Source organism: Dreissena polymorpha, chromosome 3, assembly GCF_020536995.1.
Source record: "Dreissena polymorpha isolate Duluth1 chromosome 3, UMN_Dpol_1.0, whole genome shotgun sequence".
Taxonomy (NCBI): Eukaryota; Metazoa; Mollusca; class Bivalvia; order Myida; family Dreissenidae; genus Dreissena; species Dreissena polymorpha.
Genome location: NC_068357.1, coordinates 135,339,467 through 135,367,035, shown reverse-complemented (window position 1 = coordinate 135,367,035; position 27,569 = coordinate 135,339,467). Strand labels below are relative to the sequence as shown.

Genomic DNA, 27,569 nt, shown 5'->3' with positions numbered 1-27,569 from the left:
AAAATACTATGCCGTGTAGTATAAATTACAGTTATATATGTTTACACTGCATGTTCAATACTTTTAAATGCATAATTTATTTGACAGAAAGTTACTACAAGGTTGTACTTTGACCAACTAGTTCAAACTCAAAGATGAGCACGTGATGTACCGATACTCGCTCGTATGAACCTGTAATTAACGCAATAAATAGGCAAACTATGAATTCTTTGTTTGTTCATTTCCGATAGTTGTTGTCTAACACCTTCCATTGTTCGGAAAACTTGCAATAGGGTGCACCATACTTTGAAGCGATTAGTATTTGTCACAGTTATTTTATTAAGAAGGGGTAGTACCATTGCTGTAGATAATTGAACTCTTAATTGGCACTACCCCTGGTAATTGTCATAACGCTTATGCTATCGGGCGAAACCATTGTTCAATACCGGTTTACAAGGTTATTTACCCATTAACGCACATGTAATGGTCCGTGGCCCTCAGCAGGCATGCACCAGTCATGGTTCCTGATAATAATCTGGTTGTAAAACCCCATGAGCGAAGTGTCATTAGATATCGAAGACAGGGCCGAAATATGGTAAAATAGCGCTGTAGAATATACTGTCCGAAAACTTAGAGACATTAATTATGGACGAAAACTCGTGTGTCTGAAAATTAAGAGTCACGAAAAATAATTATTTTTGCTAAAAAAAGGGGTGTCCGAAAACTTAGAGTGTCCGAAAACATAGAGTAATTAAGGTATTACTAAATTGATCAGCTCAATAAGTGTAATTTATAAAACCGTCTTGATCAAATCATAATTCAATAATGAACTTCATTAAATAACGCTGACCTGTATGTATAATACGAAAACTGGTCGTTATTTTTCGAACTTTACAATGACACTCGCATAAAGTGAGTCTTTTGTTATGAATTGGAAGAAAGTTGTCTCACGACTACGTCACTTCCAGTTTGAACAAAAATGTCGAGTCAATCGCAAAGTGTGAAAATTCAGCATTATTATCGGCTGAATACTCGCTGAATGCGATGGTTTTAAGCGAACTATGGCGTGGAAATGCTTTAACACATTATAATCTCCCATAAAATTGGAATGTTTCAGCTTTTTTAAACCATGTCTGTTTTCCTTTAAGCTTGAAAAAAACTGGCACTTATTCCATTATATTTTATAAGGATCACAAATCACACTTGTCATTAACCCTTACACAATTGGCCAAAATGAACAATTCTGTTTTAATTGTTCTCCTACCTAAGCCATTTGACACAGCCCCTCGATTTTTTAGTGTTTGGTCCACTTAGAATTATTACTCACATAAATGTCATACATATATGCAGAGCATTCCATGGATTGGTATAACCAGATATGAAGTTGCCAACCTCACCTCTCGACCAAATACAGAAGCATTTTCACTTGAAAATATTATATCAGCCTTCTATAATCAGGAATATATCCATTGAAAGTAACTTTATTTCTATAACACAGACTGCTCCCTAGGCTATTGACATGAATGAAGCTGGAGATGAAAACAAAGATATCACAAAGAAAACCAGTAAAGTTGAAAACTCTAAAAAAACAACTGACAACAGGGCAGCAAAACGCTTCTTCAAGAACAGAATAATTAGAAATGTTGTTCAGAGACCAAAAAACCATTGAAAATCCCTATTAATGTTATTGGAAATCTAATGTCTAATAAAAATACTAATATTATTAGTAATTATTAATATTATATGAAAGGTATGCAGGCCAGGAAGATCTATAAAAAAAACAATGACTGGGCAAAACATGTACATTTGTTTTGCTGTCTACGAAAAGATTAAGAGTAATTATTTTGAAAGCATTCAGTTTGAAATGTTATCATTTATTTCTGTTAATAGGTTTATCGGAAAAACAGTACACATAAATATGTAGACATTTTGAATACTGTGCATATGCATTTAATGTACAGTTTGGGTATTGTATTGTTTTGTTCAAATGGATTGTCCGTTGGTTCCAGATATGTGCCATACATTGACAAGTCCGCACTACCACTGGGACAGGATTTTCCTGTCCGCATTGATGACTTCTCTTCCAAGGTATATGAAGACAGTGGATACATCGCTATGCTTGGTTCGAGAGATTGAAGCGACTGATGATACCATACAAACTTCTTAAATGACATCACCAAAGCCACCTTACATGACACCAGCCTACTAAAAGCAGTGACAGTGTTAATGAAACTTGCTGTGTCTTTCAAACCAAACAGCAGGCATTTACCATTGTAAAATGCCTATAAGCTCATACTTATATTTATGACGTCATCATGTAAAGCATCATTTAACGTTTAAATACATTTACTTTGTTATTTAAATTGTGCTGTCAAAAGACCTAAACATGTAGTTTTCAGTCATTTTCCATTGTTTTGATAAAGGCATAATGCCGAAACGTTAAATTAAAGGAGTAAAATCAGAGATTCATTGTTAAATGATGAAGATGTGATTTAATTCCTAATAGTATACCGTATTTTCACAGGACACTCATAGCCGGTACCTGCACATCAGATAAAGTACTGAGAAGTGGAGACAAGTTCTACTTTCCAAAAACCAGAGCAATAAAACACAGCCCAAATAAAAACTAAAATATGTTACGGAGTCTTACACTGTTAAAGTTTTCATTAATGAATAATTCTTCGACAGTTAATAAAAACATGTTATGAAAAATTGTCAGACCTCTGTGACATCTTTAAGCCATTAATAGCATGCTCTCCTTGTATCTGCAAGAAAAAACAGTCAACTTCACAGAGATACCTGCCCATGTCAGTATGACAATCAGTCATCTCTCCTCACTCATCAAGTTGTACATGACATTTGCAGGAAACATTTGAGAATAGTGACGCTGAGTTTGCAAAGTGTGGGCATCTATTCTTTGAAATAAAGGAACAAACGGCCCTCCAAAGGACAATACCAAGAGGGCTATGCCAGATACACCCCAGACACATTCTTGACAAAACTAGTAGGCTAAAAATCTGAATAATTTTACATAATTTAAAAACAAAAACAATTTTTTAAGTTGTGTACACGATTTTTTTATAATGATATGTAAAGCAGTACACTATTTTCAGTAAGGTTATGTTAAGCTTCTAGCCATAAAGTAAACCATAATTGCCTTGTACATGTCAGGAATCCCACTGATACATGACCTTATAAAAGAGATTAAGGACGCCTTCTTTACAGGGGCCCCAGTACTGATAGCATTTGGGTTCTTTAAGCTAAAAAATCTCCCAGAAAGTGTAGCAGCTTTACAGCAGTATGGAAAGGTAGATTGCTTTATCTCTCTAGTCCTGAGTTTGTTTAGTCACAGTGTTATGCAAATAATTTTTTTTAGTCATTATTGATTGATTTTACATGCTCCAGTGATCTTCATAATTTTGAAGCATATTTACATAAAATTAATTTTACAATGCTAATTTTGATTATTTTACATGTTATTTATATTTCAGGAATCAATCAAGAAACTGGTTGAGTTCTACAACACACCAATACAGGATGTCTTTGAAGGCATGATGTTACTGAGATGCCAGCCATCTTTGATCCTGTTATCTTGGAGAGTGAGTTGAAAAACAGTAAGAACTCAGCTTTACATGCTCAGTATAAAACTGCTTTTGAGTGATGATCATGTTACCATGTTTAATAATGTAAACGTTTCTGGTTTTGTTCACTGTTGCATTTTTTCCCAGAGAGATATCGTTTTTTTCCCCTGAGAGATATGCATTTTTTTCCCAAAGAGATATGCATGTTTTTAGGAGAAGGCATGGTTTAAGAAGGGATAAGAAAGGACTGTCAACTGTGGAGCCCACAGCTGAGGAAACTGTCACGTCATGGCAGATCCAATCATAGCAGCTTCGTTTTCAGGGATGACAGACCTGGTTAATCTGAGCCAGCTGATGCACACCTCCACTGCTTGTGTTGAGCGGGCGTTCTCAGTCATGAATGGTTTGTGCACTCCTCAAAGAAACAGAATGTCCAACGACTTGTTGGATCTGTCCATTAGGGTATGTGCCAACTGTCCAAGAGAACTCACAGATTCTCAGATACATAGAATCATAGACCTGTTCCGGGACCATGAGGATAGGAGAATTAAACTGTAATAGAGTGCTAATTATGTTACCAGAGACTGAAAATGTATCATAACTATTATATGAGGATACTGTGCAACTTCTTTCAACAGTTTATGAGTGCAGTTGCACTATGATTAAAATAAGTGACTATATTTTTAGGGTTTCATAATGTGTCCATCATGGTGCAGTTCTATTGTATACAGTACATATTTCTGTTAGTCTGTTTAACTACTGTCATGTTTTGGATCTGATAATAACTGTGCATTGTGCTGTATAACTTTTTATGCCATCTTGTTGATAAATGATTATGGGTCCAAATGAGTGGACCCATTGTTCAAAAGTCTTGTATTTGTTTACAAAACAAGGGCTGTTTGTAAAACATGCATGCCCCCCATATGGGCTGTCACTTGTAGTGGAATCCATTGTGTGAATACGTTTTTTGCCACTGTAACCTTGACCTTTGACCTACAGTCTCCGCCAAACAATTTAACATGGTCGGACCGACGGACATGTCCTGTCAAATTTTGTAAGGTCCAGCCTGTCGGTCTAATTTACAGGACCGATTGTCCGGTAAAAAAAAAAAAGAACAAAATTGTTGATTATTTATGTTTTTACGGCTCTGAAAGTTTTCTGCGGTATAAAAATAGCGATCGCCTCATTCCATTCCAACGCTCTACTCTACAGAACTTTGCGATGCACCTGATTGGTCCATTTCTTTGCGTTGTTACCATATGACGAATGCTCGTCAGGACGGTCTAAATCCATGACGGCCTAGTCGCTGATTAAGATAATTATAAATGTGATTATTAATTGATACAAATATCAATTTGTATGGACGTTATCGAGATAGTTATTAATAAATGTGATCATCTTCATTCGCAATGTCATGATCTTGACTGTCAATGTCCCTGCGTGAAAAAGGCTTGTGATCAATTATCTAGGCCGTCGTCGGTTTAGGCCGTATTGACCAGATTCCTCTCTGACATGCGCACTGAGACTTAGCAACAAGAATCAACAAACGCTACCGCTGAGTTTGAAAAATGTTTCTACGATATTACGAGGGAGCGACTCCCGGTGGAAAACGACCGGCACCACCTGATTCTTCGGAAAACAGAAAGAGAAGTGGAAAAAATATGGAGAAAAAAGGCCTGAACGATATTTAATAATATTTACACATAATTTTAAATTGTTCTCCAGTGTGCAGCAGAGAAAACACATGGACATAGGCGGGTCAATTATGCACGCAAGAATGTACAGGAAGGTGTCAGTGTTGTTGCGAGTACTAGCCATGTCGAGTTGGAAGAAGATGAAGATGAAAGCTCGCCAAGTGAAATTGACATTTTGAATGCAGTTTATTGTGGCGTGCAAGACGATGACTCAGACTGTGTTGTGGATTTTCAAAATAAAAATGAGATGCTCCTTAAATCTTTTTGTACATAGTGCAATTATAATGATAAATGTGTTCAATAGTTTTCAGAACATGTTTCATCAAACTAAACAAGTACCATGTATGGCCGCTTTTCGTGTTATTTTATTAATATATTTATGTAGTTGGTAGGTCCTGTAAAAAAAGAGGAGGTCCTGTATTTTTTCCCAGTTTACAGGACCTACTGTCTTGTAAACATTTGACTAGTTTGGCAGAGACTGGACCTAGTGACCTGAAAATCAATAGGGGTCATCTGCCAGTCATGATCAATGTAGCTATGAAGTTTCATGATCCTAGGCCTAATTATTCTTGAGTTATCATCCAGAAACCATTTTACTGTTTCGAGTCACTTTGACCTTGAGCTTTGACCTAGTGACCTAAAAATTGATACGGGTCATCTGCCAGTCATGATCAATGTACCTATTAAGTTTCATGATCCTAGGCGTAAGCATTCTTGAGTTATCATCTGGAAACTATTTTACTGTTTTGAGTCACTGTGACCTTGACCTTTGACCTAGTGACCTGAAAATCAATAGAGGTCATCTTCCAGTCATGATCAATGTTCCTATGAAGTTTCATGATCCTGGGCGTAAGCATTCTTTAGTTATCATCCGGAAACCATTTTACTGTTTCGAGTCACTGTGACCTTGACCTTTGACCTAGTGACCTGAAAATCAATAGGGGTCCTCTGCCAGTAATGATCAATGTACCTATGAAGTTTCATGATCATAGGCCTAAGCGTTCTTGATTATCATCCGGAAACAATCTGGTGGACTGACCGACCGACATGAGCAAAGGGGGGCATAATAAAGGTCAATTATTATTTATATACATAAAGCGCTTCAAATAACAGATTATTTTATTAAGTACACATTATTCTCAATTCTTTGTATTTGTAAAACTAACAATACAAAATTATCTAAATTTCTCAATTTTAGTCTAAACAACGCGACTTTTCCCAATCCAAAGGGACCCGGCCCCATTCCCAAAATGGTGAGAAAAAAACACTGATGGTCACTGTTGGATATATATTTTGTTGACCAACCCATGTGAAAAACATCGATCCTCGAAATAACCCGATAAAATTTGCAGAGGTCCGATATTATTACTGAAACTGTCTGACCTTGTTCTGACGAAAAAAAACACAATACAATTATGTAAAACTAGGAACATGTAAAAAAAAATACGGATACAGATTTTTATTTTTTTTACTTCAATAGATTATAGATTATTAATTAATTAATAAAACAAATATTTACTGATCAGTCGAACTGGCTATAATATTTGCTGGTGAGGTAACAAACTCCAAGTCGCTTCTTAGAACCAGTCAAATTTTGTTTTGTAACATAGGCAACACAAGAAGTTTTTGAGTGGTTTAATTGAATCTTACTGGTTGCAATCCTTATGCTGATTGTTAATTGATAGCTGGGTATCACACAACCATTGCCTGCTCCATGTCAAGGATTATATGCAAAAGTCAGCAGTAGAAGCAACCGTTTCAAATATAGCAAAAACATGGAAAATGCCGTAGTTTCTACAAATTTAGAGACGAAATTCCGCAATACGGATCGGCAACGAAAAACTATGATTTTTCACATAAAAAACTATTTCCGTTATTTTTTTGCCGGGTAATTTTTCTCTTTTCGTCTCTGTTTCCTTTAAATCATTACGTTTTGGTACTTAGATGATCATCATTGTCAAAAGACCCTTTTTACATCTGAAAGCCATCGATACCCGTCATATAAAGTGTCAAATAATAATGAGAAATTGGGTGAAATATTTGGGTTTTCTTTATGTACGAAATATTGACAAGTAAATCAGTAACGAGTATGCATGACGGTAAAAAGATTAAATATTTGGATCTGGTGTGTGTTTAACAACAAAGGGGTTACAATGCTGTTGACACAAGCCTTAGGCTGTATCTGCATTATTTATTATTTGTACCACAACGCTCATTAACGTGTGCATACTTGAATAGTGACTTCTCCAGATTGTAATTCAGCCAATTAGAAATAAACACACTTAGAACACTGACCAATGGGATTCATAACTGAGTTTCACGGGCCAGATGTTAGAGGGAAACAAGACAGTTAGCGTTTAGACTTGGAGGTGTACGGATCGAGAAAGATACGATCATGTAGCTATCAGACTGTATTTGTATAACCGAAAATATTAAGTATGTTAGACATTAAATTGGAATAGAAACTGATACATGGTGTTGTTGAATATTTTATCCTGCATTATGCAGAGAAATTAACATAAATAGAGAGGGACCGACTTGTCCCATGCGCGGCACGAGAAAATGGGAGTTAATGCAAAACTCGTCATCTTGGCAATTCGCGCATGACGAGATATCGAATGATAGGCTACATACCGGTAATTTAAGAGTAATGAACATTGTTAGTAACTATGCGTCGTCTATGAACTATGAACGATTACGTGACACAGGAAAGATGCTGCAAAAGATAGAAAACAGAGAAAAGAGACGACCAATGAAATGAGAATTATATACACTGCAACTCCAATATATCGCGGTTGAAGGGGTCCAAAGATCGCGACCGTGATATATCCGGCGCGCGATATAAATTGTCAGTTTATGTATGCATGTATATGTATACATTAGCATCATTATGCAATCTCAAAACACGCTATTTACCAACCTTATTCAAGTTTGTGTTATATCCATATGTCATTAATTGGTATAACACAAAACATTATTCCATGTGAGTATTTTTAAATGCGTATAATTTAATTTTTAATCCGAAAAACATTGCCGAGTTTTATTGTTCAAGAAAGCATGCACAAATTAGACCCATGTACAAAATGACGTCATTCATTTCTCATGAAAAGCATGCACAGCATGGGGTTTAATAGTAGAGCATTGTGACTAACTGATCTATATTGTATACTGTATCTAACGCACACAGATTGTTGAGATAGGTCAGTATTGACTTGTGACATTTACTGTTATAATTGTGTACACCTTCATTTGTGCACTGGTGCGTTTCGGCAGTTCAAAGCAAATTCAATAGAGAATTGTAACACCCGAAATGACCTGCCATGTTTGACAAATGGGTCTTTTGTTTATCGCAGTACACAGGTGTTAATGTGATGTACAATGTAAGCAAACAATCTGGTCAAAACTGGATTATGACTGTTGGATTAAAGTTGGTGAAAAAAGGGAAAAATACTTGCTTGAAACGGATTTTAATGCATCAAATTCTCAGATAAAAACATTTTATTTAAGGATTATGCTCGTCAGATTTTTGGGAGCCATAGCCGATTCGCGATATATTGGACAACGCGATATAACGGACCGTGATATATTGGAGTTGCAGTGTACAATGAAAATGTAAAGAAAAAATGAGAAGACATAGGCAGAAAAACAAGAAAAAAGGTGAATATGGCTGCAGTAATGCTAAAACAAGAAGCCAAATACAAAATCAGCAGGACTACTGGCGTTTGAAGAAAAAAGAACAAAGATCCACAATGTCTGAGGAACAACGCAGTGCACGCAATACAAAATGTCTGAGGAACAACGCAGTGCACGCAATACAAAATGTCTGAGGAACAATGCAGTGCACGCAATACAAAATGTCTGAGGAACATCGCAGTGCACGCAATACAAAATGTCAGGAACAACGCAGTGCACGCAATACAAAATGTCTGAGGAACAACGCAGTGCACGCAATACAAAATGTCTGAGGAACAACACAGTGCACGCAATACAAAATGTCTGAGGTCTCAATATTTATAATGGATTCAATATTTAATTCCAATATTAACTTACGTGTCGAAACGATGTTTTGATTATGCATGAAAAGCACAATTTCCAGTAGGATTACACCCGGTTAGTGATAACATTTGAAATATAACTGATTCCGTATAATTGAATACTCCGGATAATTGAATATTCGGACGTGACAAATGGGCTATTCAATCAAGCGAAATCTACTGTATATATAAATCAAGCAGGATAAGGGAAGTTAGATACAGTTAAAATTTATTTTAAGACACGGGGTCTCAATCGAAAAGGATACAAGTCCGTTTTTTTCAGCTCGACATGTAAACGTCATTTGCAATTGAGACCGTCAAAATGTTACTGGCGTTATATTTATTTGTTCATGGTTATATCACAATTGTACCTATTTATTATTCGGTTGAGCCCATTTTGGCATGTTAATTGTTTTAAAATGAAGAAGACACTCTCCTTATACCGTTGCACTAAAAATCAATGTAAATCCCCCTTCGAGAGTCTCATGCAACTTCACAACATCCGGGCGTCCGAACCTACCGGTGCGCCCAAGCGACACAGAGAGGTCAAATGGGTCATTCTCTATTTTTAGTAAGTAAATGTCTTCGGATTGTTCTGATGAAATTTCATGTTGTTGTTAGTTTGTTTATTGTTCATATTTCAATAATCCTGCACTTTTTGGCTACTTTTTGCTTAATGTCAATACGCATGCGCCAGTTGTATAATTAAAGTGTCCCAACTTACCAGTTTCCAGGCTTATACCTTTCCAGATGTTAAAAGTTACACCCTCCTTTTAATGATATAAAAATCAAAGATTTGCTTTGCGTATGCTTATTTAGATCTTTGGACATTTTTTTTGAAAGCAAACTTAGAAAAAAAGAAACAAATTATACACCCAGGTTGACTTTTTTTAACTGTTAAACGACAATTTTTACACAAGCGATTTTTCAATCATTTTCCGCATTCACTGACAATACTATAGATTGCAAGCTAAACAAACCATACATATTTGGAAATGGTTAATTAATACCTATCAGAAAATGTATAATTAAAGGTTCATGTAGAGGCTTCATTTTGAAAAATGTGGGACCCCTAGCTTTGAACTCAAATTTAACTAATGGAAGAGTGCCACATGGAAAATGTATACATATATGCTTGAAAGGGTGTTTTTCCTTCAAACTGCTACCAATTTTGTACATCAACGTATCATAACATCCACAAAATCAATCAAAATACAAAGCGATTTTAACACTAAAATATACATTATTTTCAAAAATCTGAATCATGTTTATTCCACGTATTTCGGCGGAAAATTATATAACTAGTGAATAATATCGACATTGACGAGGGCAAGTTACGCTTAAATAGTAAAAAAAGTTTGCATATCTAGAAATATCAAAACTCGAACACATGTCATTTCATCACCATGGGGGCAGCCATTTTTAAATTAATAAAATAGAAAGAAACATGCTAAAAACTCACTCATCGCCTAATTGACATTCCAAACGGTTGACGATGACAAATGCATTGGATTGTAATCTTTCCTTTGATGTTTGCAAACTGCACGATCAGACTTCATATACACTCAAAAGAATAACTATGTAAGAAGCATTTCACCAATGTTTACAATCGTTGACGAATCACTGTACTTATATTATTGCGCATAAAATAGTACGCTTACAGAATGACAGAAAGATCGATACGGAGTTACGTTCAATTCATCACGGTATACTATTCTATCGATAATATATAATAATACATCGCTTTAACAATCTAAAAGTAGAAATAATTCTTTTAAACGGAGTTTTTTTTATCGAAAGTGAAAACAACGGAAGTTGGATGGATATTCTGTGAGATGCACTTCGGCTCCATAAAAACAAAACAAATAAACTAAAAAAGACGTGTGGTGGACAATTTTCAGCTGGAAAATATTTGAAAAAGGGTAAGTGATGATATCTCTACGTGGTCATTTCTGTTATTTAGTGCGATCTCTTGCTGATTAATGTTAATAGTTGTTTTACTAGTTGCCAACCAACTGTCAAAATAAGTACATGTGTTTTCTCAGGTATGTGTATACACATACCCGGTTTTCTCACCACTGCATGTGGTTTCAACAGATTTGTTTTGCACGTTTTTCTACGGATCACAGCCATGGCCACGCTTTCAAAATGGGTAGAAGGAATCGAAATATAAAATCAATAGTTTTGCCAATTTCTTTATTCCTTTACAATTTTATATGTCGTCAGCAATCTATTTCAATTTGAGATGGTTTAAATTTGCAATTTGGTTGAGAGGTAAATAACAAAATTGTTAAGCCTTTGAAATAGAATTTGGACTCTTTATTATCCACCATACCTGGATTTTTAAAAAGTAGTTACTTATAGTTATTTTTAGAACTTTGTTTAGGATATTTATCCAAAAAAGGCAGTTTAATAAAAACTCATTTGTTGTTTTATGACAATTATTTTCTGTGAAATGTTGCTAACTTGACCTTGTATATGTATATAGCTTTGTATTTATTCAACTTAAGGTAATGCATATCCTTCATAACTTAAGATTGAGATTTTGTAAATTAGTATAAAAATGTATTGGTTTTAAACCAAAATATGAATAAAGCACAGAAATATTGAATGTCAAAAATGTGTTTATGTTATTCTATCCGTCTTTAGCTTTAAAATGATAGCCTGCAACCCGGGTGAGTCGCGGTACTTAAGGAATATTCATTTGCGTCTAGAAACCATCTTCAAATATCAGATAAATAATTTATAAGACAAACATATCTGACTTAACTTCATTGGAAAATAGCCTTTTTATGACAAAAATCCTTCAATTTTAACTGCGGTATCAACAAAAACAACACCACTGTCCGCCATTGTTGTTTATTTTCCCTCACGGTTGACTCGCGGTAAATAGGTTAAACGACACTAATATTAAATTTAACATGAATAAACATAAAGATCTTACATACCATTCAAAGTAACAATCAATAACGTATATAAAAATTAGAATATATGGAATTTAAGACATCAAATAAAATAAATAACACAGTTATGTTCAAGCAGTGTCTAATTTTAATTCTAAATATTCAAATAACTGTTCATGTTCATTCATTCTTCTGCGCAATGGGGACACCTGAAGAAGCTATCTCGCCTCAAAAAACGCACATCAGTGCAGAGACTCAGATGTACCCAATGTGCACACACACTACATTCACCCCATTTCACAAAAACAACCGAAACATCCTTTCTCAATGCAGGTGGACTACTTTTCTTACACACACAGCATACATCATCTGTGTCACTTTCAAGAGATGAATATGACTCAAAATCAACGAAGTGTTTATAGAGCATGACCTATCGAAATAATTATTAAAAATCGGTGGTGTGTAACCCCTTCACAAAGAGAATAATATTGGTAGTGTCTGACCTAAGCAATCGCAAGCAGACGAACTTAAAAAGTGAAAAAGTTGAAAGGGAAATTTCATTTTAATATGGATTTTTACATAATTTTGGTTTAAAATGATTTTTTTAATTGTTTTTGGGTAGCTCTAGTTACTTACCAAAAATTTATTCGTACTGGCAGCAAAAGATGTTTTCTGTCAGATTTCAAAAGTAGGTCACGCAGGTTTGTTTACAAACACAATCCAGAGGGCGCTAATGAAATACCGCGAGTCAAAACGACCCGCGACTCAACCGGGTTTGAGTATATATATAGTTTGACCATATTGTACCACATTCAATAAAGAAAAACCAAAGCGAAGTTTTAATGAAATTTATCCCCCCCCCCCCCCCCATGAACCGTAACTGGGTTTATTATAATTTTCAAAATCAATGGTTACAGCTAACTTTAGTCATTTTAGTGGCAGAAAGGTCATCTCAAGCCAAGGTGGCCAATCCTCTTCAATTTAATTTGAGAAATAAATTGTGTTAACAGAAAAGGTCGGTAGGACATACGCACGGCGCGGACGTAAAAGTGAAATGCTCAATTCCTTACACTGTGTGGGGCATGAGATGTCGTTGTCATATGCTAAATATGTTTCGTTCCATGTGACTCGAAAATGTCTTTCCAGCAGCAGACGATTAAATACAGCTTTCATTAGATTGATAGCTTCGAATATATATTGTTTATACCTTCAATAAAAAGGAAATGGATAGTATAACTAAATGAAACATGCATAATTTTAAAACTGATCTTTTTTAAAACTTTAAATAAAAACTGTATATAACGTATAAAACATATTCGAATATTTTCAGTAATATTGTGCGTCAAGAGTGATTTCCCTTACCGGCGTTTCGGATCTAGAAATTTCTATAATTTATTAAGGTATATTTAAAAACGATAGCAGATAAACAACTTCTGTATATTCAGAGATGACCGAAGAAAGTACACAGGTTCAAGAAGCAATGGCAACTGAAGAGATAATAAATCCACGTGTGTTTTTCGACATTGAAATTGCCGGTGATAAAGGTATGGTTTCAGAAAATTCGGCATGTTCGGTTAGCAACTAACTTAGGACTTAGGTTAGAAAAAATGATTTAGTGTATAACTGAAAATGTACATAAATAAAATTATAACCATAAGCTGAAAAGGTGTCAAGAGTAATAGTACCTTAGATTGACACCTTTGTGCAATGTAACTGCAATCTTGTTTGTTTGCACGGTCTGGCGATACACATTCCATAGTTGCAATAATCCAACTCCCAGCTATTGACCCTCCGGGTCGCTGGGAGTTGCAACTGCTAAACCTATTTTCCATAGAAACGTGCCGCCCATGCCGCCCAGAATCTGGGCGGCAGTTTAATCGGAAATATTAGCCACATCAACTATTTTCAGGTATAAATAAACACAGATAGATCGGAAATATATCGTCCACTCACCTAAATTTGTGACTAACCTAGATTTGCGGATTTTGTTTTTGTCACCTAACCGGTACCAATATTTGTTTCTGCACATGCGTGATCGTGGCGATATGCTAATGAATGTTTACTCGATTGGAACGATTGAAGATTTGTGAAAAATAATGCGTTTAAAACAAGTAAAAGTGTGAATTGAAATCAATTAGAAAAAATACCATATTTTCTTAACACCAATAATACCCGACCATCGAATTTCATATATATTAAGTTAAAATCAGATATCACAAATTTTTGTTGTCATCTGCTGTTGTAGTAGCATTGCCATATATGGAAATGTTACGCTTCGAAAACATGAGTAATTCCAACACATGATTTATTGTGTGTTTCTGAGACCATGACAATTATGCTAATTTCTTTTTTGTTTTAGTTTTTTTTTTAAGGCCATCCCTAAGCATTGTCGCAAGAAGTATAGGCTTTATTCACCGACTTCCTTGATAAATGCTTACAAAGCTGTTAAGGAGAAGATTATGTCCGTTCTTAGAGCCTCAAAATTATACAGATTGCCTCAAAATACATTACGTCACAGGGTCTTTGAAAAAATCCACCCGGACACAGTTGTTATGTGAGCTGCTCCCATTTTCCATGCACTTCACCCTGTTCATATGTTAATATTTTATTTTTATTTCGTGTTTGACTTTTTTGTTCAATGTTTCATTTGCACCAGAAACCAATTTAAACTGTTAAAAATAAGTTAGCTTGGCCTAATTACTTGACATTGCAATGAATTTTTGTATGACGTCATACCCGCGAATCAATGGTAGTAAAACAAAATGGCTGATGCTTTACACTTGTGTCAACAATATTGACATTTAAGAGCTTTAAAAACATTGTTTGGAAATCACAATGGAACAAATCAGCGAAGAATGAATTTATGTTATAAGGTTAATGTTTGTTTTCGTTGTTTTTTATGCGTTATTATTTTAATATTGACATTAAATGTTAAGGTCCCGAATTAACGGTAATCGAGGATATCCATAATGCGCAAATTAAAACAACTCACATGATATTTTATGCTCGCATAATATTGATATTAATCCAAAGTTTCAAACACGTCAACGGTTCATTTTTAATTGCTATGTTATTGCAAAGGACAAATCCGAGTATTCCGAGTAATTCCGAATTCGAAAATACGCTATAGACTATCTCCGGAATCAACTCGTACTTTTTAGCTCGACTATTATATATAAAAAATATATATAGTAGTGCTATCCTACTCACCCCGGCATTTCCGTTTCCGTGCAAATGTTAAAGTTTTCGTACTACCGCAATTATTTTCATTGTCCCTTGACAAATTGCTTTCATAGAAGAACTTTTATTTCGACAAATACATATACATATTTACACAGTTGAAATAGGCCGCTATGGTCCTTTTTCAACATATATCATATCATTCATATATTCATAATACATGGTGTTGCATAAAAAACATTATGGTTGAATAAACGAGAATGTTCTGATACAAATACTACATATCGCATCCACTCGAAATTCAAAATCAATTTTCTAAAGAAACATACAGTATTTACACAACATATATTAATTTGATATTTCAATATTTCTATTTGAAAAACATGGTCTATAAAAAGTGTTAATAAAAATAACAGTTTCAAAATCAATAATTTTTTTAACAAACTGTATGTTCTTCACATATAATAATGTAATATTCACATAACATGATGTAATATTCATATTATATTACGAAAACATAAGTACAATAATTCTAATGTGATGAGACTTGAATAGACATATATTAATGTAATAATATGATGTAATATTCATATTATATTACGAAAACATAAGTACAGTAATTCTAAGGTGATGAGACTTGAATAAACTATTACATCAATGACTCTGTTATTATCAAAATATGGCGATTATTAGCATACTTGTTTACCAACATGACCCCAACCTATAAACAAGAGCAGACAACTCTATCAAGCATTTTGTCATACTTATGGCCCCTTTTCCACTTAGAATATGCAGCAAATGTTAAAGTTTTCATGCCACCCTGTTTATTTTCATTGTCCCTTGACATATTGCTATCATATTTTGCATACTTGTTTACCAACATCACCCCAACCTATAAACTAGAAATGGCGCGGCAGAGGCCGACGCGTATCCCCACGCCGCATGTTTGACCCAGGGGCGCCCCAGGGTTGGTAATTGGGCCATGCATAGTTGAGATTGTCCGTATTGTCATAAGAGAAGTTCAGTATCAATTAGAAGTGAATCGGTGTAGAAATGAAGAAATTATAGTAAAAGGCAATTTTGGGTGGGCGTGGCCTATGTGGGTGGGGCGCCCCAGGGTTGGTAATGGGGCCATGCATAGCTGAGATTGACCATATTGTCATAAGAGAGGTTCAGTATCAATTTGAAGTGAATCGGTGTAGAAATGAAGAAATTATAGTTAAAGGCAATTTTGGGTGGGCGTGGCCTATGTGGCCGGGGCGCCCCAGGGTTGGTAATGGGGCCATGCTTAGTTGAGATTGACCGTATTGTCATAAGAGAGGTTCAGTATCAATTTGAAGACAATCGGTGTAGAAATGAAGAAATTATGGTAAAATAACCTTAAAAAATGAGTAAAAATCTCTGACCCGGCCCCACCCCAACCCCAATAACTTTTGACCCAGGGGCAGATCAAAAGTCCAAATAGTGCAGGGTCGCTCATATGCTCATAGCTACCATGTGTGTACAGGGTTCGCACAGGGCTTGAAAAGTGCTTGAAAATGAGTCCTAGGCTTGAAAAGCCCTTGAACAAAGGTTGGCCTTAAAAAAGTGCTTGAAAAGTGCTTATTTCATGTAAAAAAGCCTTGAAAATGTCTATTTTTGCTCAAAATTACTTTTATCATCGCTGTAATTATTAACTTAAATCGTTCTTAAGGGAAATATTATGAAAATTTATCATAAATTCCTTCGCACAAAAAGTTGAGTACGAAATATAAGCTTTGTACACTATTGAGTACGAAATGTTATGTGTACACGTCACAGATTACGTGTACTACGTCAGAGGTTATTCGTTGTGATCAATTTTCGCGAGTGAAAACGCAGCGATGGGGAAGTGTTGTTTCAAACCAGGGTGGTTAACTGAATATTCCTGGGTACAGAAAACAAATGACATTCGAAAAGCACATTGTCGAGAATGTTTGAAGACCATTGATGTCGGGGGGATGGGGGAAAGCGCTTTGAAAAGCCACAAGAAAACATGAAATTGAGAATCAATGTGTTTGTTTGTAATAACTTTAAAAAGTAATTACATATGTGAGACTCATTGAGTAAAGGATGGATATTAAAACATGTATTTGTATGTAATTAAATAACATGTATGAGTTAATATGGAATAAGTTTAATGTGTTTGAGCAAATAAATGACATTTACTGTTTTAATCTGGTTTGAAAATGCATTTTTTTAAAGGAAACTAACATACTGTTCTTGGCCTTGAAAATGAAAATGTGGCCTTAAAAAGTCCTTGCAAAGTGCTTGAATTTAGGTTTGCGATTTCTGTTTGAACCATGGTGTAAGTTTCGAGGTTCTAGTGCTAATAGTGTAGGAGGAGATAGTGGCCTGGACAGACAGACAGACGGACGGCAGAGATAACCACAATATCCCCACGCTTTTCATAAAACGTGGGGATAAAGACAATTTTGGGTGGGTGTGGCCTATTATGGGCGGGGCGCCCCAGGGTTGGTAATGGGGCCATACATAGTTGAGATTGACCGTATTGTCATAAGAGATGTTCAGTATCAATTTGAAGTAAATAGGTGTAGAAATGAAGAAATTATAGTAAAAGGCAATTTTGGGTGGGTGTGGCCTATCCCTTGTCAAATAAAAACGCACTTTTTACCAAAACACACATTTAGCGCACTTAAAAGTGCGTTAATTGTGTGTTTTTTGTTAATATGTGCGTTTTCAGTGTTCAAAAGTGCATTTAAGTGCGCTTTTTGTGCGTTTTTACTTTTCAAGTGCGTTATTTTAGTGAAAAAGTGCGTTTTTTGTGTGTTTTCTTCATCTGTAAGTGCGCTTTTGAGTGTAGATGTGAGCAAAATGTGTGTTTTTTATCTAAGAAGTGCGTCTTTTATTTAGGAAGTGCGTTTTTTGTGTGTTTTCTTCATCTGTAAGTGCGCTTTTGAGTGTAGATGTGAGCAAAATGTGTTTTTTTTTCTAAGAAGTGCGTCTTTTATTTAGGAAGTGCGTCTTTTATCTTAGAAGTGTGTTTTAAGGTTTACAGATGTGGGTTTTTTCTCACAAAAGTGCGTTTTTCTATTTTGATGTGCGTCTTTTTTAAGCATAAGTTAGTCTTTTATTTCATAAGTGCGTTTTTATCATATGATCTGTTTTAAAAGGATGTATCTAAAAAGACACATGTTTAACACACTTCTTAAAAAGTGTGTCTTTAACAACTGTTTAGCAAATGTTGTACAGAAATTGAACAAGAAACAAAATTGTTGCAGGCTCTAACAATTTATTTACATCAAATGATTAAACATAGACATATATCTCAGTAACCTGTAATAATATAAGGGGCAGTTTGAATAATTACTGGTTGTCCATATTAACCTGTTTAATGTTTACATACTTTATCATACAATTTCAATGCATACCCTATTGCTTACGTTTTAATCTCAAACATTTCTAAAAATTTCCACCTAAATCAGACTGTGTGTAACTAATTAAAAATATTGAAAGTGTCAAAAGTATTATGTGGGCTTGATAGTATCAATTATATTTCCTCAACATAAACAAGTATTTGAACTTTCTTATACTGATATTTATACCCTAATACAATTAATGTCTACCACATTGACCATAAACATACATTTTAAAAGGCAATTAAAATAATATTAATACTATTAATATTATTTGCTAAAACCATTCAGCATGTTATATTTAAATATTTACAATTAAATATAATGTGTTAAGGGTGCTGTGTATTATTCAATAAATATTTTGGTGTTGAAATGACTGCCTTATCAGTATTTCTCAAATTATGCAATTTTTGGCTTAGACACAGCATGGTATCAGATAAGAGAATAGCCAGTCCCTATCAGTCCTCCATCTAAGCCTAACTAAGGGGTGTAGATATACTTTTGATTTGTTCAGGCACCATCTATTTGAGAACACAGATAGGAAGTTATTTTTTGAAAACAAGCAGCATCAGCAACTGACTTAAAGCTAGAATTAAGACTTATTATTCTAGTGTAAAATGTCTTGAAATACTTTCAGCATGAAGTATTGTGTGATGAAAAAAATGTGTATTTACTACAATGTGTAAATAAACAATAAAGGAGATTAAAAGTGGGTGGTTAAAGACATATAAAGTGATATGGTCTAGTTCAACAACTGCCTGTATTTTTGGAATACTGAAGAACAGTCTGTTGTAACAGGTTCGTATTTTCAATTCTGCATCCCTTTTTTATTTAGTTTATTGAATTAATTATGATTATTATCATATTTATGTATTGTCACTGGGAAATGTAAATGGATGAGTAAATGTAATGCAATTTTAAAGAAAAACAACACCATTTGAATTATTATGGCTGTATTTTATGGTTATTGTCATCTTAAAGTTATTAATACCTATTTTTGGTCATTAATGAACAGATTTTTCCCCCATATTAAATGAGAACTTTTAAATTTAAAGGTTAAACCACATGGAAAGAATGTGCATCATCGCATCGCCTGCCAAAAAAGGGAGCAAAAGAGAGACTACCTGATGTATGGACTTGAATACCAGGTTTTACCCTGCACAAGCTGGCCGACATGAGGAGAACAGGAGTGGGAAAACCGCGCCCTCTCCTTGACCAAGAAAAGCTGGATTTGTTTAGAGGTAAAACTATACAGGGTACTGGTTATTGCATTTTGAAAGGTGTCACACTTCCGACCAGTCCACACAGCAAAATGAGACCACGTATCGTACATTTTCGAACAGTATTTTCTATCAAACGTATTTATTTATGAAAATCGTTAAGTCACATGTGATCAGGGGATTAAAATTGCAAAATAAACAACCAAAAACAACAAGCAAACAAACTAGTTTTGATTTATATTTATAATTTTTATAGCAACAAGATTACCATAACAGCAATATTCAACACTTACATTATAAAATATCTTTCAGGACCTGATCAAATGAGATCATGCACGAGACGCATCGCGCAAAAGCCATGACAGTATAATAGTTGCAAAGAAGTTTGACCGGCTGGTGGCAGACTTGGAGAGAAAGATGAGAGCTGCACTCCGCTGCCTCAAAGAAATGCTGAAAGACCTTGATTGATATGCATCTTTCTTATGTATATAGCTGTTTGTGTATATATAGTACATGTTATTATAGTATGCTATTATTTTTTGTTTATTTATAATCAAATTATGTTTATATTTATTTCATCAAATTGCCATTGATATTTAATTACTCATGTATGTTAAAAAATGTTGGTGTACATTAAAGTATAAAATTGAATTATCTTGTAATTATTAAAATACACAAATGTATATGTTTATATAATTATTGGTTTTTATTGCATATCTGAATTAAAAAAAACTTTTAACAGCATATAATTGAATCAACTGTTAAGGCAAAAGATGCACCTTTAACGCACATGTGTGCTTTTTGTGAGTGCGTTTTTTGCTGCCATTCATGTGCGTAAATTGTGCGTTTTGTGTGGGTTATAACTGCGCTTAACGTGCGTAAAATGTGCGCTTTTTGTGAGTTAAATGTGCGCTTTTTTATTTAAAAAGCGCACATTTAACGCACATAAAAGCGCACATTTAACACACATGTGCGCTTTTATGTGGGTTATAACTGCGCTTTTCGTGAGTTAAATGTGCGCTTTTTAAATAAAAAAGCGCACATTTAACTCACAAAAAGCGCACATTTAACGCACATAAAAGCGCACATTTAACACACATGTGCGCTTTTATGTGGGTTATAACTGCGCTTTTCGTGAGTTAAATGTGCGCTTTTTAAATAAAAAAGCGCACATTTAACTGGGGCCACGCATAGTTGAGATTGACCGTATTGTCATAAGAGAGGCTCAGTATCAATTTGAAGTAAATAGGTGCAGAAATGAAGAAGTTAATGTAAAATAACATTAAAAAATGAGTAAAAATCTCTGACCCGGCCCCGCCCCAACCCAGATAACTTTTGACCCAGGGGTCAGATCAAAATTCCGTCACTGTCACCGTCGCACATATGCTCATAGCTACCATGTTTGTAAGTTTCAAGGTTCTAGTGCTAATAGTGTAGGAGGAGCAGGTGGCCAGGACGGACAGACAGACGCACATCACCACAATATCCCCACTTTTTCTCCGAAAAATGTGGGGATAACAAGAGCAGACAACTCTATCAAGCATTTTGTCATACTTATTGCCCCTTTTATACTTAGATTTATCGTTTGGGTACTACCCCAAATCTTTCCTATATCCTTTGACGTATTGCTTTTATATGTTGCATACTTGTTTACCAACATGACCCTAACCTATAAACAAGAGCAGACCACTGTATCAAGCATTTTGACATAATTATGGTCCCTTTTACACTTAGATAATTGAACATTTTGCTTAAATTGCCATAACTTCTTTATTTAGGATCACATTTTATTATTACTTTGATGAAAAAACAACACTTACCTGAATACCACAATAGATTCCACCCAAACAATACCCCACGCCCCTACCCAGAATCCCCCCCCATCCCCCCACCAAAAAAAATATTTATTTTTTTAAACATCATCTAATAAATTACCACACCCAGCGTTTTCATTAGGATTTTTTGTAGCAGGCTTTTGAGTTATTTGAGGAGGCCAACTTGTGCGAGCACCGAAGGTGCGAGTTGCTAGGGGGTCCGGGGGCATGCTCCCCTCAATTTTTGTTAAATAAAGGTGCCAAATCATGGCCTCTGAGCGAGTTTGGGCACATAATTTTGCTCATTTAAAATAGAGGATATTTATGTGAATGGCAAAGAAAACTTAAAGTCCTCAGTTTACATCAACTCTGCAATTATCAAGATTTTTATAAAAACAGATATAAACGTATAAAAAAACATTGAAAAAGTAACACCAATTCGACTTTTAATAATTAATTTTACAATAAAACAGAGTTTGATGTAATTCTAATCTGATTCTGGGTAATATTCCTTTGATGCAAGGTTAAGTTTTTGTATGGCTATATTGACAGCTGTCTATCAGGCTCAGCCCATCATTCCCCTCAGTAACATCGGTTTGGACCCCAGCATCCACAAGTGTAAGAACTGGTGCTGATGCCGAGGCATTTGGCTGCTTCGGAAGAATCTTCCGCCTCATTTTATGTCAAGCCACAGCTTGACTGCTGAAATAATCAATATGGAAATGTAGCATGTTTTTTTAGATTGAATTTTACTTTTGAACTTCAATTCAGATTAAATTTTACTTTTGAACTTTTTTTGTTTTTAAAGAAGAGTATAAATGGCCCATTAAATATAGAAGACAATGTGCAAGACCATGGATGACATTAATATTTTGTCAGAAGCCCTCTGGAAAAGATGCATAAAAATTGGGCATAGGTTCTCCTAGCATAGCAATTTTAAGAAAGATTTGACAGTTTGGCAATGCAGATTCCCCCCCCCCCCCCCCCCAAAAAAGTCGAGAATAGGTTGCTCCAGCTTAGGCAATCGTAGGATGTAAATATGTCGCAGAGGAAGCTTCTTTTGGTAAATATTTTCCAATAATAAGTTGGACATAGCTAAACATTTCAGAGCCAATTCAATATAATTAGCAAACTCCATCCTTAATCATGACAATATCAGGAGAGTTTGGGGCTCGAGATTTTCATTTATCCTAATGAAAGACTCTTCTCCTGTAAAATGTGGTTATAAATAAATCCACTTACCGTTCGGAGGTTAAAAACTCTGCGGAGAAACCAAACATCGGCATGATCGGAACCATCAACGAAATTTGTCAAAAATAAAACCGAAATGTAACAGGAAAGTGCATTCATCCGGAGGTACCGGTAAATGATAAACGTTAACAAAACTGGAACAAAATAACTTCAACAGCGAACTATTGTTCTTCCTCGAAACACAAAAGAAAAAGTCATTTTTTATATATTTTTTTAGACATGTTGACATTGTCAATTCGTGACCTTTAATCAAAGTCGTACACTCATGTTTCCCGCTTTGGGATTGGACAATTATACCAAAACGATCAATGAGAAAACAGTTAACATATATCGGTTATGGTTGTTTACTTCAATTTCAGACAGTTAGTTTATAAACGAATACTTAATATCTTGTCATCGTCGTGAGCATTTGCCGATTTTTTTTCCGAATTTGAGCCGGCCCAATTAACATTTGAGGCGGTCAAATCGGCCGCCGGCCGCCTCCTAATGAAAACGCTGCACACCCCACATTATACCCCCCTCTCACCCCTCTTCTAGCCCCCCCCCACATTTTTTTTTTAAAAACATCTAATAAATTACCACACCCCCACATTATACCCCCCCCCCCACCAATTTTTTTGTCTTCCTTTTTTTTATTTTTGAAAGATCGTCTAATAAATGACCACACCCCACATTATACCCCCTCTCAACCCCCCTCCCCCCCCTCCCCAAAAAAATTTTATTTTCCTTTTTTTATTTTGAAAGATCTTCTAATAAATTATTGAATATGAACAATTTCCCCATGATGGCTTACGTTATACTGTCAAGCACTCGAATAGTCGAGCCCGCTGTCCTCTGACAGCTCTTGTTTGATATATATTTTGTATCTAAATTTTCGGACACCAAAAAAATGTATTATTTTTAAGTGTCTGAAAACTTAGAGTTATTACGGTAGCTCCCGTTAGTAATCTGTTTCGTGTACACCTTGTCTCATAGTATCACCCATTTGATTGGTTGTTACTATCAAAGATAGAAGATTTGTTACTTAATAATGCGCACGTGCTTAAATATTGTTAAAAAAATAGTAACTTAATGAAAAACAAAACTCTTGCTCATATTGTTTTTAAAATATTTTTACATTTTATGGAAAAATAAGCGGCATACAACACATTTCATAAAGCTACTATTAATCCCTTAACAAACTACTTATGTGTGTGTAACGTAATTTAATAATCATAGCATTAAATTAACATGAACTAATTTCCAATGAACACAGGAAATCATGAGAATGATCGTTGTAATAGTCATGGGTAACTGTCAAATAAATTGCAACTTCAAAAAATTGAAATACATTAACCTTCCCACATTTCTTTAAGTTTTTTTGTCAAAGGCACGATACTATGAGGAGGGTCTATACTATGAAATAAGGGATAGGTACAGATTAAATGGAAAAAATAATAATTATTATTAAAAAACAAAAAATATATACCCCTTTAGCCTGCAACATCAACTGATCAAATGCATGAACACTTGGCACATACAGCAAGTGTATCTTCAAGATGAGGAGCTTGTAGCACTTTTCCACATATGCCATTGAAAAACCCTCATACAATCGCTGATTCTGATGGAACATGCAGCATTACAGCTTTGCTTGTGGATATACTCATTCAATGTTAATTACAGGCAGTTTATGAAATCTACAAAAAATGAGTTGCAAACTGTAAAATTGTGAAAAAAATACCCGGGACCTTTAAAAACTTTGAAAACATGTCACAAACTTCTTTGAATTAAAAAACTTGTTGCCCTTTCAAGGCTAACTCTTCCGCTGCAAAACATAAACTTACTTAAACACTCAACAACCCTGCAGTATCTGCAAGTCATATGACCCAATAACATCAACTAACCAATGCTTTTTCATGTCATTAATTTATATATATATGAACCTACAAATTCTTAATGTGATGGATTTGGGTGACACATTTTTGAAGCTCAGAAGAGAATAATATTTTGTGTGTTCAGACTATAACTGAATTACTGTTTCAGGGATAATGTTTGGCCTGTGTGATCACTCAAGCAGCGTCTGTATGCATAGAAATCTCAAGGGACGCAAACATTAGCTATATATGCGTCCCGCGGACACTCAATCCTACAAGTGTATAAATTATGAGAGGAAAAAAATTAAGACCAAAAAACTTGCAAATCGACCAAAAAATGGCCACCATTTTACTATTGCGCAATCAATAATCCGGGTCATTGGAAAGCTTAATTTTGCATTCAACAATAGGAAGCGTCATTATGATATGGAGCATGGCTTGCATAGCACTATATTTTTCTGACAATTTTGTAATTTTCTAGCAACTAATTAACAGTCCTCATGCATTTCATGTAAAACATGCGAAAATAAGAAATCATGTACTTCTTCCTCAGGGAAAGCATGGGCTTTTAATTTGAATGAATAAAAACTGTTAGTGCTTTGGTTTTAAGTGGAAACTTTTTATGTTAATTACGCTGCATCTTAATGGCTACAGTTGTTAAGATATGTCAGTATTGACGTAAAACTGCTCATCTATTATCATGGTCAAGTGGGGTTATTGTTTGTTGCACAACACACGCGTGAATGTGAGGTACAATGGCCTTTTTAAGTCTTGAAAATAATCTAGTCATAAAACCATTTAGTTGCCTTTTAAAGTTTTTTTGTTAAATTGTGACTAGATAGCGATGTGATGTCATTAAAATGTTGAAATACCCTGATCCACTATGTTTTCCTTCTGCTCATAGATGGGACCCATACTTTTTCTCTAGGACCCATAGATTTAAAACTTATCATGAGTCCCTGGGACTCATACTTTTGATTTCTAAAATGATCACTGCTGTTTTTCTTTCAGTGGGTAGAATTGTGTTTGAGCTTTTCAAAGATGTTGTTCCTAAGACTGTTGAGAACTTCCGAGCTCTGTGTACCGGAGAGAAGGGCATCGGTCAGAGTGGCAAACCACTGCATTATAAGGGAAGCATTTTCCACAGAAGTAAGTTGTTCTTATAAATTATGCACAAGAGCTCAGTATATATATACCTGGAATTTAATATTATTTCACAAGAGCCTTATTTAAAGTCATTATAACATTTCTTTTGTAAAATGACTTTGAAAACGTTAACTTTTCCCCCATAATTGATATTTTTCTCAGCCATATATGTGACTCTCCATGCAGTTGATTGTTAAACGTTTTCCCAATAATTTCTTTAAATTTGTATATACATGTATTATAAGGCATCCATTTGGTCTCAAAATCTCTTCCTCTCTTTCAGTCATTAAGGACTTCATGATCCAGGGAGGTGATTTTACTAACAGTGATGGAACTGGAGGTGAAAGCATCTATGGGGAAAAGTTTGAAGATGAAGCTTTTACATATAAGGTATGCAACACACAATCACACTATTTATGAAATGGCAGTTATAGTATTCATGTGGGGGCAATTTAGCTGTACATGTAGCCAATTGGATCGAGAAAGATCAAGTTGTATTGACTGCATTTAAAAAAAATGAGTTTTTTTTTTTTCTCAAAAATACAAGTCAAAAGAGACTTAAAGTGTTTTAAACATGATATTTTCTGAAATAAGATAACTATTTCACAAAAAAAAATAATAGAGCAACGTTCAAGAAGCAAATTTATGTTTTCATTTCGGAAAATATACATGCGGTTTTATTTTGTCAAGGAGGATGAATTTCTGCCCCAAATTTGTCCACATAAACCAAGACTTTGTTCACTGAAAAATTATGATCTTTTCAACTATTGGCAACTTGGCTGAAGGAACTGTTATATGAATTCATAAATAATTTAGGCAGTGCAAACATTGTTGATGATGAGAACAATAAACTGCTATTGTTTTGTTATGCTTGCCAGCATGACCAGCCTGGGTTGCTGAGTATGGCGAACGCGGGAGTCAACACAAACGGTTCCCAGTTTTTCATCACGACAGTGGACACACCACACTTGGATAACAAGCATGTGGTGTTTGGGAAGGTGCTCAAGGGAATGCCAATAGTCAGAATGCTGGAGGATGTAGAGAAAGAGAAAGAGAAACCAGTGAAGGCAAGTTGTAACAGAAATGCGTGTTAAATAAGTTTCTTTTTAATGCACCCTCAAACAAAGTTTGAAAAGGGGAAAACTGGAATCACTCTGTCGATTTGTAGGTTGCTTTGTCCACACAATATTTGTAAGTTTGTTTAGCAAACTTCTTTCACAATTGTTCAGCAATTTAATTGAAACTGTTAATATGTCATCACAAATTTTGATTCTTAGGTATTATTGTGTGAAGATTCACTGAAATTGTTTTGGTGGTTTTTTAATATGCAAATCTGGCCGTAGAATAACAATTTACCACAAGTGAAGATTAATTTCTCTTATCATTTGTGAATTGAAATAATTTACTGAGATGAACAAATATCCTCCTTTTATTCATCACACTTTGCCATTACTTTAGATATTGATGTCTATGTTACAAAGATGGCTTATTGTTGTTGACATTTTTTTAAACAAGCTGT

The 27,569-nt window shown here is 34.9% G+C and overlaps 2 protein-coding genes and 1 long non-coding RNA gene across 10 annotated transcripts in view; 2 read left to right on the top strand and 1 right to left on the bottom strand.

Moving 5' to 3' along the window:
* Nucleotides 1–13,365, bottom strand: part of LOC127871573 (minichromosome maintenance domain-containing protein 2-like) — a 99,075-nt gene extending 85,710 nt beyond the window's left edge. For 4 of the 8 annotated variants that reach the window (XM_052414634.1, XM_052414635.1, XM_052414636.1 and 1 more), the window contains exon 1: nucleotides 13,262–13,365. In XM_052414634.1, the coding sequence (XP_052270594.1) occupies nucleotides 13,262–13,364 (103 nt within the window). In that variant the 5' untranslated portion in view covers nucleotide 13,365. The remainder of the gene's footprint in view (nucleotides 1–13,261) is intronic. The other 4 variants (XM_052414639.1, XM_052414640.1, XM_052414641.1 and 1 more) reach the window with 4 other exon arrangements.
* A 152-nt stretch (nucleotides 13,366–13,517) lies between these two features.
* Nucleotides 13,518–27,569, top strand: part of LOC127871574 (peptidyl-prolyl cis-trans isomerase D-like) — a 29,045-nt gene continuing 14,993 nt past the window's right edge. Inside the window, exons 1-4 of the mRNA XM_052414645.1 lie at nucleotides 13,518–13,735; nucleotides 25,916–26,053; nucleotides 26,334–26,440; nucleotides 26,929–27,117. Of these exons, the coding sequence (XP_052270605.1) occupies nucleotides 13,639–13,735; nucleotides 25,916–26,053; nucleotides 26,334–26,440; nucleotides 26,929–27,117 (531 nt within the window). The 5' untranslated portion in view covers nucleotides 13,518–13,638. The remainder of the gene's footprint in view (nucleotides 13,736–25,915; nucleotides 26,054–26,333; nucleotides 26,441–26,928; nucleotides 27,118–27,569) is intronic.
* On the top strand, nucleotides 17,999–20,980 carry LOC127871577 (uncharacterized). The gene is made up of 3 exons (XR_008045458.1): nucleotides 17,999–19,564; nucleotides 19,822–20,007; nucleotides 20,299–20,980. It is a non-coding gene; the product is annotated as an uncharacterized LOC127871577 (long non-coding RNA).